We start from the raw sequence: 15,028 nt of genomic DNA, 5'->3' as shown, positions 1-15,028 counted from the left end.
TCACTGAGTCTACTGACATAGCTCGTTTCATCAAAAAGGTAAAATAATCACTTGTACTACTCATATTGATAGATTTAGTTAGAGATTATTGTTGATTGGACAATGAGTATATACTTAAAATTGAAGGTACATGCATAATAATTTGGTTAATGATTGGAAATTCAATGTTGCTCAATCATTATATTTATGCAATGTCATAGATTTAAGTATAAAGATTAGAGGTAGCAAATGTGTCATATGATATCGATGGATTTAGTTAGAGACAATCACTACAAGAAAAAATATTAAAGAGCACGAGATAAATCGATCAAGCAGGGCGAGTTGTATTTTGCCTTGTTAGTTTCTATCAAGGACAGCGAAATTATAATCGCTCCTTTATTAATGTAGCGTTGCTATACTATAAGTGGACACAATGAGTTACAGGGTTCAATTTCGGACCATATTTGATTTTATTGTCAATTAGAGTTATTAGATTCTAGAGAATTAGTTAACATCAATTTGATTGGCATTGTAATCGATTTGTTTAGGTTAATTAATGTTGCAATGTAATATAATTACTCAATGATTGAGTTACTATGACGATAAGGTTCGTTCAAGTTCAGATCATATAGGGTTTTTTGTCAATTAGCTTAGTATATAGTATACAATTCTGGACAATAATGATGAGATCGATTCTGGACAACTTAATGAGAATAAATACACCATGTCAAATAATAGAAGCCGGATTTGATATAGTGTATGTTGTGTTACACTGTTACGTACTTAAATAGAGTAACAATAATAGATTCAAATGAGAATCATAATACACATGTGATCTATACGTACAAAACATAGGTCATCAAAGTGAACAAACAATGAAACAATTACAATGTTTGGCCATCAAATCAGTTCACCAATGAAAGTGGATTTGATTGATATGCAGGAATTTGATATGGTGTATGGAGGTGGGTGGCAATGCATAGTAGGGACAGATTTTGGCTCATTTGTAACACATTGTCATGGATGCTTCATCTACTTTTGCATCGAAAGCTTAGCTTTTTTGCTCTTCAAGGTTCGATGTTACTGCTAAAGCTTGAAACATCTTCACTCTTTTCTCCTCTAGTCATTTCTTTCTATATGTAATTATGTTCAATTTGCAATATTTGTATATTTTTGTGATTCATGTAGGGAATTTGGAATTGTCTGTAAATCATTTAATTTGTTGTATATTTGTTACAATTTCGAAGAACAAATTGTTATTTGTTTAATTTGTGTCAAGGACTTTATCACCGTGATTTGTTAGCACATCTACTTGGTGTATAAGATAAAGCTAATCACTTTAGCCAAAACGATTGTGGTTCAAACTTGATTTGCCCTTTAGGGCCTCGACTCTCATACAGTCATACGTCAAACGATCCAATATTTGCTTTAAAGTTTGACCCATAATCAGCTCATTTTTAAGAGTGTCCCCTATTATGAAATTGTTTTAGCTTATGATTATTTACTAAGAGAAGTTATAAAGTTGAAGCAAAAGTCACATACATTAGAAAAATAGAAAGTAGTTTCTAATTTTCTATACAAAATCAATGTAGTGGTTTTTTGAAACTATATAAGCAAGAGATCTCGTAATCTTGGTTTTAAAATAGGCCCAAAAGATATACATATTACCATATTTTACTCACCATAAAACCTATACAAGATAGCAAAAGGCCTCATAGCCCCCTTATGTCCATTAACGTCAATTTTCATATGGTGCACCTACTAGGCTAGGAACACTTAAAATGTGATCCATCATCGGAGAAAACTCAACACACTTGCTCGTATAAAAGCGGCATATTACTCTTTTACACACACTTGAGCATGTCTAACATGTATTGTAAGTAAATCACATTAGATACTTCCATGCGCATCTAATAATTTATGTATTATAGAATATAATAGAACTGAATATTCATGACTAAAAAAGTTTATCTCAAAGTATTACAATCAAAGTAATTACAAAAAATAACATAGCCTTGTATGCATTGATTTATATTATGAATTGAAACTCGTCACCCTTTTAACAAATTGAAGTTTGCTTATGAATCTAAACAAGATATTTATCATATAAAATGAATGAAAACATGGATATAAAATTTATTTACATTGCTGCAATAATCAAACCTCCTAATGGTAATAAAACTTATTCATATACATCATTATATATCATTGTTCTTAACAAAAACAACTTTTTTCCTCAAATTAGAACTCAAAATCATCCTGATTTGGCTTCGGAGATGTCAATAGAGCAGTATAAAGCCTCAACCTATCTTCCCCAAGCGAAGAACTCCGCGACAATGGCCTTCTAGGCCTAATAAAAGACAACGAAGTAAGTGTCAATCGATGCTTATACCTTCTCCAAGCCAACTGAATCGCGACAGCAGCCCAAGTCCTCCAACCAGGGGAGTAATACCTTGCACTCCTCTTAACCTTTTCGTTAACAAATGTGTAACGAAAATGTTGTGTCACGTACTTAACATCTTCGGCTTCTAGCCCAAATGCTTCTGTTGTTTCGAGGGTGACTAGTGTCGATGATGAAGGTGGTAATCGTTCGATAAATGGCCTTCTTAGGCACCATGACAATAGCTCATCTCCGCTGAAGTTACCAGGGCCTAACATACAACAACTTTTTACACCGTCTCTTAGAAATTGGCTACTTTGAAGATGTCCTCGGACTATAAATAACATTCTTCGTACTGGATCACCCTCTTTGGTTATCTATAGGAAGAAAAAATCAAATTTGAAGTTTAATTTTCGTAGAGTGGATCATTTTTTGTGCCAAAATACCAAAATTTGGGCCTTCAATTCATACACTCATCTTATTATGTTCATGAGAATTTAAATGTGCGAAAATGATACAAATGTGTCATTAATAATGAGACGTTGGAACACTGTAACAAATAATTTAGAAGGTAGTGAGTAAATAGTGCTATAAGTGATAGAGTATAAAACATATTCCTGGGCCTTGCTCTTAAGCTGAAATCTCTAAAATTTGGAGCATTTCTTAGTTGTAGTAGAGGTTTCTATTTTCCTTATCGCACATATCAAACTCATGGTGCAATTTACTAGTGAAACACCTTCATGCTTTTTTTTTTTTTTTTTTTTTTTGACCATGAAACAAAAAAATTATAATCGCAAAATGGATGAATAGTACTTGTAATACTTACCGTTTCTCCCTTAGTGAATACAAGGGACTTCACACGGTCACATATGTTCTCTAAAACTAGGTTGTCCATATGCTGAAATAGTGGCACCTACATAAAGAGTACGGAGTATAAGCTAAATAAGTCTTGATTTGAAATTATTGAAAAAGCGGAAAGGAAATTAGAATTAGAATATGAGCTAGAACTGACATAAATTGTATTACCTCATCTCAGCATTGATAACCCAACATAAATTGAATTCAACAATATTATAGACAGTTTATGTAAAAGAGCATGACACGATAAAAAAAAGTTCTCCATAGTACGTAGTTGTAAAAAATATAATGTGTTTTGTTTACAGTTACCTGTTTAACTAAATCGAGACAAAGATGGTACTTAATGTCCCTCCTTAGGCCTTCAGGCAGGTTTCGGATCATCTCACATTCATCAACCCCTCGCATGGCAGCCCAACGTTGCCATTCATAGTTACGGACTCTTTGCTTTAATTTATAAGGCAATTTTCTCTTTTTCATCCACCATTCTATGTTTCTCATTCGAAGCTGCATTGCTTGCTTCTTTGATGTTGTAGCATGCAAGAACACCTACATTTTTTTTTTTCAATAAACCATAACAAATTAATTATAGGGCTTAATTATATTTAAAATTGGCTCCACAACATTTATAAATTATTGTACTTTTATTCACCTCAATTGTTCCATATATAATTATTGACACATTTAGTCTTTTTTTTCTCTATACATGTATTAACTTTGAATATGGTTTTTGATCATGTAGATATTGCTAAATAGATATTGATTATTGATATAATTTTAATAATATCATTTTTTGAAAAAAAAAAAAAACAAATTTTTATTTACTTATCTGTGGAGGCAAACTAGTGGATTGACAAGCGTGTCAAGCTTGAAATGTATTAATTATTATGGAACAAAAGTACTGTGGTGTATAAATACCAATAATAAAAGTGCATAATGTTGAGCTTATGATTTGCTTTATTCATCATCTCCAAATGCTAAAACTCTGCACTTCACTATTTTCATCAAGGGTGTGTTCTATTTACCTAAATTTCATTATGCGAATTATTTCTAAATTTGTGTTGTTTTCGCTTTTCCATATAAGTCAATACTTTCCATATTAGTATATAACTTCTTATATTAGGTGAATTGAATGCAATTTAGGATAAGAATATCTAAGCTATTTTCATACTTATAATCATCACCAATAGAGTTTCAAATGATTTCTACTCAACTAATTTATATATTTCAAAAATTGCAATCAATTGCTAAAAAGAAAAACTGATTAAGATAATCCATACATGCATTTAACAACCACTTTTATCTTTTTCTTGTTGGTAAGTAACCACTTTTATCTTACTTTCAAGAAGTAAATCATAAAAATTAACTTAATTACCTTAATATTACCAATTAACATGGTGACTAGAAGCAAGCCAGTGGTTAAGACAATGATTACAAAGAGAGATTCTAGCCATTCTGCTGTGCTTTCTAAATTTCCAAAAGTGCTGCATAAAAACAATAACAAAATGACAAAATTAAACATACATTATAAGATCATTCATGGCAGTCCATTCAGTCATATTATGATCAAAACATTTTTTTTTTTATATGGTCCTACTATAACATGTAGCACGTTTTTGAACAGCATTAAAAATTTCAGCACATAAGAAGTTCTTCAATTATTAAAAAAAACTTATTTTGGCTTAAGGTAGAATTTCAAATTCAAATCTTTTTTCATGGACCCAAATATTACCAATTGTTTCGTTGATTTTAGGCAATATATATGTAAATTTGTAGCTATAAATTGGCTTCTTGAAAATTCGACATAAACAGTTTGTGGACAAACTAAGTGGATTAATTGTCAAAAGATTAGTAGTTTGATAGAAATTGAATTTTGTTAGTATTTTGAAAGAAATTGAATTTTGTAATTTATTCTACTAGGGAGTAGCTCACTTCTCGAGAAAAGTTAAGCCTAGTTTTGCATATCCTAATAGGAATCCTAATTATAGTAACCATTTTGCATGTAGGAGGTTGTTTATCGGTCCAAAATCGAATCAAACTAAAAATCATTAAAATTAAATCCAAATTCAGTTTTATGGCCGAATAATCAAGGACCGAGTTGGTTTGTAAGTAGTTGATCAGTTCTAGTATGATCAAAATATGCAACTTCTTAATTTGAGGCGTCACCATAGGATCGAACAATGACATGAAGACTATCCATATATAGCATAATAGAAATATGGACAACATACCATAATTATATGACATGAGATGCTCTTTGCACTTATCTAAAATACTATCACAAGTCCATAACTACTTTGGGATTATATTGTTTAAGAGTGTCAAACAATACTCAATAGTCTACTCACTCTATATACTATGGGCCTGTTCACATTTACTTAATTTCAGTTAAATTCTGTTCAGTTCAGCTCCTAATTTTCTTCTCTCATAAAATATTCATTTCAACTCAGCTCAGCTCAGTTCAGTTCAGTTCAGCTCCAATCAGTTCAGTTCAGTTCAGCTCAGTTTAGTAAATGTGAACAGGCCCTAGGTGTCTAACTAAGCTAATTAAGTTAGTGACATGATAATATTTTTTTATGTTAGTAGTTTAGACTTAAATAATTCATGTCTATCACATTCTATCACACATTACTTAGAGGCATGCATGAAATGTTTTTGTTGGAATGTAGTTTAGACATCAAATCACTCCCTATAATCTCATCACAAAAATTTGCAACATAAATACAATTAGCTAACACTCAAATTTAGTCAATTATATCACAATGTCATAAAAAATAGATTTCAAGCTAAGCATTTAATAAAAAAAATAATTGCATAAACCATAATCAAAGAAGATGAAGAACAACAAATGGCGTTACCTCATAGTCATAAGCCCCCAGAATATAGGCATAAGTATCTTTTCGAAGCGATTATTATTGCTAACAAGATAAATGACCCATTTATAAGCTCCATATTCATAGTTATTGTAACTTTCCAAGCAATTAGACCTTGCTGTTCTATTGGATGCCCAAAAATTACGGCCGTGATCTTTGATCAAGGCTTTATAACCATAGTAGATAGGCTCTTGGGAAGCTAGCAATTTCGCGCTACACCCGTGCATTTTACTACATTCGTCTTGTAAACACTCGGTTACCCTTTGGAACCCTAGCAAGTACCAACATGCTCCTGCTGCCTGAAATATGGCAAAGTAATTCAAACATTAAAATTTCAATTACATGATCGAATTTAACATAAATTAAATATATATAAATTAAAATTTATGTGGAAAATATAGGACTTAAACATAATGAAAATTTCAATTACATGATCAAATTTTATTTGGTTATAAATCCGTACAATTTGGTACGTGCATTACTTTTGAATCACTTTTCATAGTTTTTATCCTAATAAATGCAAAGCTACATGTTGAATATTTCTTCGACATGTAACATGGATTTTCTGTAATTCTTCTAGGCAATAATGTACTGATTTCCTTTATTTTTACACACTTCTAAATTTGATAAACTACATTGTGTACTATATATGTCTATGATCACTTGCTCAAATTCGAACCGTTATTGTCAACTATATATGGTATGCAACTTGTTTATTCATGTTTTCAAAAGATGAATTATTCTAGACAAAAGCTGACTTGAAAACAAAGTACATAAAAAGGAATGATGTTAGATAGCATTGCTTCTATTGAGAAATCTAATTAATGGAGGAAAAACTTACATGTGACGCGACGAAATAGACAATCATGTTTAGGGCAAATCCCCACCAGATTGTACCAAAAACATAGCCTGAGAATTTTTGCATTCGACGAAGGAGGCAAACTGAGTGATAGATCTTTGGGAGATATTGGAATAGGAACATGATCAACAACACTGTAATTATTCCATTTGTTGATCCTCTTCTTACCAAAAATGGGATTACTATCCATAACACAATCTACAAAGGATAAATGGTGTAAACGATGTTAGAATCGTGGCTCCCTAATTATGTTAATCATAAGCAATAATAATAAGGAAATATGTAGTATTTTTATGGCAAGAAACAATAATAAAGTGACACACTAAGACTTAATGTGAAAACCCGAGAACCAAGAGAAAAATCCACACGATTGCACTAGGACTTATGATATGTTTGATGTGATGATGAACTTTAAGGTATTCCCATAAATCTTACTTTCAGCCTAACATCTCACCTGATAATAATTTAAAGCCTACTAGAATTTAATTATTCTGAATTTAAGCTAGGTTAGGCCATGATTATTGAGAGAAAATCTCTCCCAGCATATGTTGCGTTCGCTCAAACTTAAGACCATTAATTAAATTGAAACAATTGCTAGCTGATCTAAGTATTTGTTGGTTACATACGCAAATTACATTAATGGATATTGGATACCCTAAATGGGAGTGCCTTTCAAATGCTTTACTCAATAGTTTTGGCTCAAAGTCTACAAATTTTATCATTGACCTTTGTAATACAACAAAAACATTTAATGCGCAAATGAGTAGGGACAAATCTTAAATATTACTTCGTATGTTTTAGCTTGTTATATCAACAATTGGTTTTTTCTCCTGCTTTTTTGTACAATTTTGTTAGTTCGTACTTGGACAGATAGAATGTTTTTACAAGAACTGAAATGGAGGATTGAATGAAAGAGGTAGAGACAAACATATAATTCCATCATTTTATTACTTCATTAAGAGGAATTGTTGGTGACTGATCATTTTCTTTGTCTTCCACTTCATCTTTAACACAACCTAGTTGTCTTTTTTGAGGAAATTGTGTGCTACACGTTGTCAAAGCAAGTAAAGAAAAGGGTGATCGAAATACTATTTGTAAACTTTAAACACTGTACCATGTGTTATTAGTCGATATTCATGTTAGCAAAACCCTAATATTCCCTCCATTCGGTTTTTTTATTTTCATTCTCTTTAATTTATTTCATTTATAAAGTGATCTGAGAAACTTTGACCATGATTATTATTTATTATTTTATATAAGAACAACATATTAGTCTTTGGGCATCCAGCGCTAGCATAGTAGTTTCAAAATATTAGTTTCCAATTATGCTTCTTGCTACATATATAATTAAAGATAATATGCTCAAAGTTATGCATAGAGGATTTTAAAGGCATTGCATCTCCAATATATTAACGATTGAATTTCGAAATTAATAATTTGCATAGGATAGGAAAAAGAACATTTTGAAATTAATATGAATTGTAGGTATGTAGGCCAAATAAAGTATTATTTGAAAATATGTTCAAATTTTTAGTTCTAGTGGAAATTTCAAAATTTTGCATTATTGTATAAAATACAATTTGATGGAGAAAGTGATACACTCATAGATTAACTTTTGTATGTTTCTTTAGTTGTTATATATCTCATAAATATATAATTAATATATAGCTCTTGAATACTGCTTTAAAAACTTAAAACATTATTTTATGATGTGAAACTTATACATTAGCTTGTACTCATATTTGACTTAAGTTTTTCTAATGACTGCCCATAACTCCATAAGCACTTATTCTTCATTTCAATTCTAAGAACTCGTAAATTCATAAATAACCCAAAAGAAAAATCAATTATATTAACCATTACTTCAATCTTTGGCACTCAGTATCATCTATCCCAAAGGAAAAACTATCTAGTTTCTTGACTTTTGAATTGTTTAAGTATATATAATGAAAAGATATTTTACATTATTTATCACATCGACTCCTTAGAAAAAGATACGAGTTAAATTAACATATGTCCATAAACACTCAGAAAAAACGTAAATGTATATTATTCCAACAATACTTGAGATTTGAGAAATTCTGAGGTTTATATCTTGAAAAAAGTAAAAGACATGAATCATTCACGTGAATACTAACTAGTTTGCAACAGTTAATGAGGTCCTATAATCTGCATGCATAAAACAACTCCAACATGCAAGTGTCGTCTCTTACTGAATTACTGTGCTAACTTACAAATCTCTCATACCCGATAGTTTATAGCGTTTCCCCCTAAAAAGCCTTCTTCTCTGAATTCCCAATTTCAAACTTATTCATTTTTTTGTTATAAAAACAAATTGGGCATTCAATTTTTTGTCCTATTTTAAAAATCATTTGGTTTTATTTTCAAATTTGCTCTCCCATTTACTCTTGAAATTGTTTGCATTCAATTATTCATTATGGATTTCAAATTATTGTTAGTGTTGTATATTCATATTGTACCTTTGATTTATACTTACGACACATGGAATATTTGAATTTGCAACATAGAATACTAAGTCGATCTGTCATATACAATGTAGTTTTCTTAGGGATTATTGGAAGTTACGGAGTATAAACTATGTGTTTTCTTCTTCTTCTTCGTCTTGTCTTATCAAACAAACACTAATAAAATTTAAATATCTAAGTTGATTTACTCTTTCAAAATAAAGGGTTTAATTTAAAATAATGACATGAATCATGTTGTATTAGTTAGACCACCTTATCAAAAATGACTAATAATGTTTTAAGGTAAATGACGTATTAATAGACCATCCCAACAAATAATATAATTATCAAGGTTCCTAAATGAATTTTTTTTAATACAAATCAATTCTTCGAAACCCAAATCAAATAGGAATATTTTGAGCATATTGTATTAAAAAATTATGTTTAATCTAACATTTGACACACTTTAATCATATAACCGATGAGCTATTATTAAAGCTAATTAAAGTACACATGTTTATTTCATTTATCTTACTTTATCATTGAATACTCATTAATTAAGAAGATAAAGGTAGATATTATGTTTTACATACCTGGGGTAAAGGAAGGATGACATACAAATCAAAGAAGAATCCATATTTAGCTTTAAAATATCCAAGAGCCACCCTACGAGCAAAACTCATGTCACCATTGCCTCCCCTATAAGGCGGTTGATTGACCATCTTTAGTTGAAGCCACATGTTCCATACGTGCATCACATCGGTCGTGCACCTCAACACGGTGACCATGATCGCGAACCACCCATCAACGAAGAGGCAAAGGTAGGTCTCACTAATCGAGAGTGCATAGAAGAATAGAGGGTCCACGAAAAGGCCAGTGACACAGACGAGAAGGAATATTCTATTCCACTCTTGCACCCATGTTGCCCTTGGGTCCAAAACTGACCCAAGGGCAAATAAATTACCATGTCCTTGTCCTCGTCCTTGCCCTTTCCCTCCACATAATAAATTGTAAATGATTTTCCCAAAATTGCTCGAAGTTGTTACTTCTTCACCACCATCTTTATAAAAATTAATATCTCCGAATTCAGTATCATCATCCTCCTCTTCCAATTCATCTTCCTCCGAAGTATCATCACTCCTAGCCTCATGCAACCGCGAGACTAGGAGAATTTCTTGAGTACTCGTCATTTTTATACAATACACGCACGCACGCGTACACACATGCAAACTTCTCTTCTAGGGTTTGGTTAGTTTTGAATAATAATCCCTTGTAAAAAGGATGAAGGGAAAAAAGTAGGACTATTGAATTTGAGAATGAAAGGTACTGAGCCTTAGAAATAAATGAGCATAATCATTTATTGCAATTCCAAGAGCCGTACTTTAAGAGGATGATTTTGATTTTTATTTGATTGTATGAGCTAGGAAATTACAATTTTGCCCTCAATGTTTGTGATCCACTCACTTGGCTGTGATGTATGCATATGTCACAAGCCTGTTACTCAAAAAATGTACATATAGTAGTTATAATCATGATAGGTAGAGAGAAAGTGAAGAGGAAGAAAGAATCACCTAAATAAAACTGTTTTTAACTTTTTGTATTGAAAGGACAAAATTGGGCAGAGCTAAAGAAAGTGCTCAAACGTTAAATAGAAACCGTTTCTTAAAACATCTGTTGCTCTCTTTTCTTTTTTCAGTTTCATTAATGAAGTCAAATGTTGTCAACTTCATAACAATTTACGTAGTATATAGTTGGAGAAACAGACAGTTTTGTTCCCATGGTAATCAACTTTAAGATCAAGATTTAATAGATTTTCGAAATTACTATATTTATAAGTTCTTGTGATGTATAGGTTTGTATATATAGAGTAATTTTTCTCCATGAAATTAAAGATATTTTTTATCTTCATATGAAATGAAAAGAAAAATCTTAGTAAATTGAAAGTTGTATGCATGATGTGAAACGTTTTAAATTTACTTTGGTTGAATTGGCCTATCACAAGAATATATTCCCATATCCCAACCCTAATTGGCCTAAACTTATATGGAGGACTAAGTTCGATATTATAAATTGTACATATATTCTCCTATATACATACGAGAACGGACTCCTACTCAGGTTGAGCTAGTATAGTATGTCCTAAACCGATTAAAAAGCTATATGAAGGTACATATCATGAAATAAAATGCCTTTATATTAAGTATAATTAAAGAATAATGTCCCATTAACTTGTAATGTAACACCCATTGGGCATAAATAATGTTTCATAAACATCATTAAAAATATGTTACCCCACTAATTGTAGTTGATAATGCTAAATTATTGCTAATTACCACTAGAAGTACGTTTCCATGCACGTACAAATATTATGGATGAAGAAAAGATGGCGTGAAGAGCACATGTATGTTCTCCAACGCTGGCTGAGAAGCTTATCGGACCCACCATATTACATACTACAATTCCATGATCTTAATTCTTATATCGAAATCTCTCAAGTTAGGCATAAAGTTGGAAAACAAGACAATTGAGGAAGGTGCAATATAGTTCTAGCATTATCTTCGATCTCTCTTTTGATTCATTCATAACGAAGGAGGAAATATAAATGATTTTCACGACGTACATGTATTATCATGACATCATTGAAAATAATTCAACAATGACATTTACTTATGAACCTAATAAACATTGATTATTTAAGGATTTTTGAAAATATATTTATTTATTTATTTACTACTACAAATTGGCAAATTGCAATAATTTCATCAATATAGCTTGTTGAAAATAGTATTCATTGATGATACTTTGTGATCTTATGGCTCAATAGTCTATACTACTTACTTATTTGGTAGGCATAAATTAATGGTACGGGGAGGTTATGATACAAATTACTAGCTGCTTCCGTTTCCCAAAGTTTGACTCATTACTATTCCCGTGGTTAAAATAAAACAGAATTTGACCCTATTTTATGATTTATACAGTACAAAAGATTTCCTAAAGTTTGACTCATTACTATTCCCGTGGTCAAAATAAAACAAAATTTGACCATATTATATGATTTATTCAGTACCAAAGAAATAAATTAGCATGTAGAATCTTATTAAATTTGTTTTGGTGTAAATTTTTCAAGCATTAACTTTTTTGTAATTTTCAATGATATAAAGCCGAATATATCAATGGTAAAATTTGCACATTCGAGACCGCATAAATACAAAGTGGGTTGAGATTTTAAGAACTAACGAAAATAGTAAAAATAATCTTGTAAACAAAGTAATTTTAAATAGATGGAAAAATAAATTATTACGAATACAAACTTTTATAATAGGTGATCTAAGTCTATACCCTAATTCTTTTTTCAAGTGTTCTGTTAATGTATGTTCATAATATTAGTAATAATAATGTATGTTTGAGAATGAATTTTCTTTTAATGAGAATGATATATTTTGTGATTAGAATTTTTATTATAATTAATTTGCATATAACATACACGAATATATTTTATAAGTTTGGACAAAATTTTGCAAATTATATACACTCGTTCTAGAATGGTAAAGGATATTTATGAGAGACAAGAGCAGGAACTATAACTTGTCTCGAAAGTTGAAAGACCAACTTTCCTTATAGACTGTTGGTAAAGACTGGTATATAACCGCTTTTATCATATCTGTAGAGATAGTCGTGGACTCGCGGTATTTAGCAATTATTTACGTGAGCACTTCCATAAAACAATTAGGGGTACTCCCCCATTGGAAACTGCGAATAGAGTTCAAATACCAGTCTTAACCCACTTAATATTATTTATGCGAGTAAATAATATTTGAATACATTATTATTTATGCTATTAAATAATATTTGAATACAATCTATTTTTAATTATTCCTTGTCATCCAATTAAATTCAACTGGCCAAAATATGATAATCAACCCTAAAACTATACCTCAAAACACTAAATGTGTAATTTAGTACATACAAATACAAATGATGTACTTATAGAATACCAAAATAATAATAAAAATATTTTTTATTAAAAACCAAATATAATTAGTTAAATATAATATTTGTATAGTTTAAATTACCTATTTTTCTTTTAATGAAATTATAATTTTTTATTAAATACTACTACAACAACATCATATACTATAAATTATTATCTTCTAGTAAGTCAAAACGAATTGAAATATGATTCTCCTTTTAATCATTAGTAATTTGATCATTATTTTGAGATAGGTAAATACTAATCCAATATGAAATTAAAGAGAGAGAAGAAATAAAAATTGCTAAGAAAAATGGACAAAAGTAAATGAAAACTCTTTTTTAAAAAAATAATTGAGAAATGTGGTATTACATTATGTAAGAGTGTAAGACTAAAATTACGGACTTATATAACACTTTGATTGAAAGTCTTGGAATAACGTTTGGTCCAAAGTATTGCCACTTGGAGCAAATTAAAATTTAAAGTATCTTATCATTATCAATATATTGAATCGTTAATACAGTAGAGGACGAGTAAATTTATGTTCATAGATCTTTTCGTTAAAAAAGAACTTCAAAGAAGGCTAATTGGGAAAATGGTTGGGATGTAAAGTTGGGTTGTGTGGATCGAGCCTCCACCAACCCGAATCGAGCCTCCACCTACTAACCCGCATGTTGCTTCGCCTTTTTGGCTTAGGGCTAGGCTATCCAAGCTACCTCATGACCTCCCCTCCCAACTCCCTTAGGTGCAGTGAACCAAAATTTTGACCGCGATTATCATGTCAAAGATCATACAATACAAGGTTCAAAACAACACAGGTGCTTTGCAACTTCGTGTCTTTGTTTTTAGGTTCATCAAATTACAAGTACATAGTACGTAGTAGTATTTCTTACACTTGTGTTATACTTTACTTCTCAATGATACATAAGATGTGAATAGCCGTTATATGTTATTTTTAGTATCCAACAAAATTCCTTTCTCTTGTAAACATTGTCCTTTTCCCTATTTTCTATCACTTAGCTTGGAATGTACTTAGACTACGCCAAATATATCGTCTTCAAACGAAGTTTCGTCACTTAGTATTATTGGCATGTCACATCATGCATGATATGCTAGAGATAGGTGTAAGTGTATCATGAAGATAACCCCCGTCAGTTTAGATTATTACTTATAAGGATAACATATACAATTGTGACGAAATTCCCTCTGTCTCTATTTTATTGTCCAGTCATCATAAAATGTCTTTTGTTAAGACTTAAACAAAAAATTTACAAGTGAATAGCGGCATTTATATTTTATTATTTTTACATTCATAGTAGGGTAAATAGTAGTGACATTCTACTACATACTGGTAAGAAAATTGAAATATATATGAAGCAAACAAATAGAAATAGAGGGAGTAATATATAGTAAAGTTTATTAGGATACGTACGCGTGTATAAGATTTAACGACAATTCTTGAAAGACTGATTTTCTTGGGTCCACACTCTTAGGAGTTGATCAATCAAATGCTGCCATGTGTACTTGCTTAACTATAAAACTCGTGCATCACCATGATACGGCAGAGATGTATGAAGAGCTAAATATGTTATCCTGCTCTTTTCTTCCCTTTGGGATACATGCAACGTGAACCATCAGCAGGGCTAG

At 30.8% G+C, this 15,028-nt stretch overlaps 1 protein-coding gene across 1 annotated transcript; it reads right to left on the bottom strand.

Annotated features, from left to right (window-relative positions):
• Window positions 1–2,004: 2,004 nt before the first annotated feature.
• On the bottom strand, window positions 2,005–10,791 carry LOC145604927 (cyclic nucleotide-gated ion channel 4-like). The gene is made up of 7 exons (XM_081660915.1): window positions 10,005–10,791; window positions 6,929–7,144; window positions 6,073–6,386; window positions 4,590–4,698; window positions 3,527–3,763; window positions 3,186–3,272; window positions 2,005–2,736 (listed from the first exon to the last, which is right to left on the bottom strand). The coding sequence occupies exons 1-7, from the start codon at window positions 10,599–10,601 to the stop codon at window positions 2,221–2,223; spliced, it is 2,076 nt and encodes a 691-aa protein (XP_081517041.1). The 5' UTR covers window positions 10,602–10,791; the 3' UTR covers window positions 2,005–2,220.
• Between the last annotated feature and the right edge of the window lie 4,237 nt (window positions 10,792–15,028).

This window comes from Chenopodium album, chromosome 22 (genome assembly GCF_948465745.1).
Source record: "Chenopodium album chromosome 22, dcCheAlbu1.1, whole genome shotgun sequence".
In the NCBI taxonomy this organism is placed as follows: domain Eukaryota; kingdom Viridiplantae; phylum Streptophyta; class Magnoliopsida; order Caryophyllales; family Amaranthaceae; genus Chenopodium; species Chenopodium album.
This window is presented reverse-complemented; position numbering and strand designations above follow the sequence as displayed.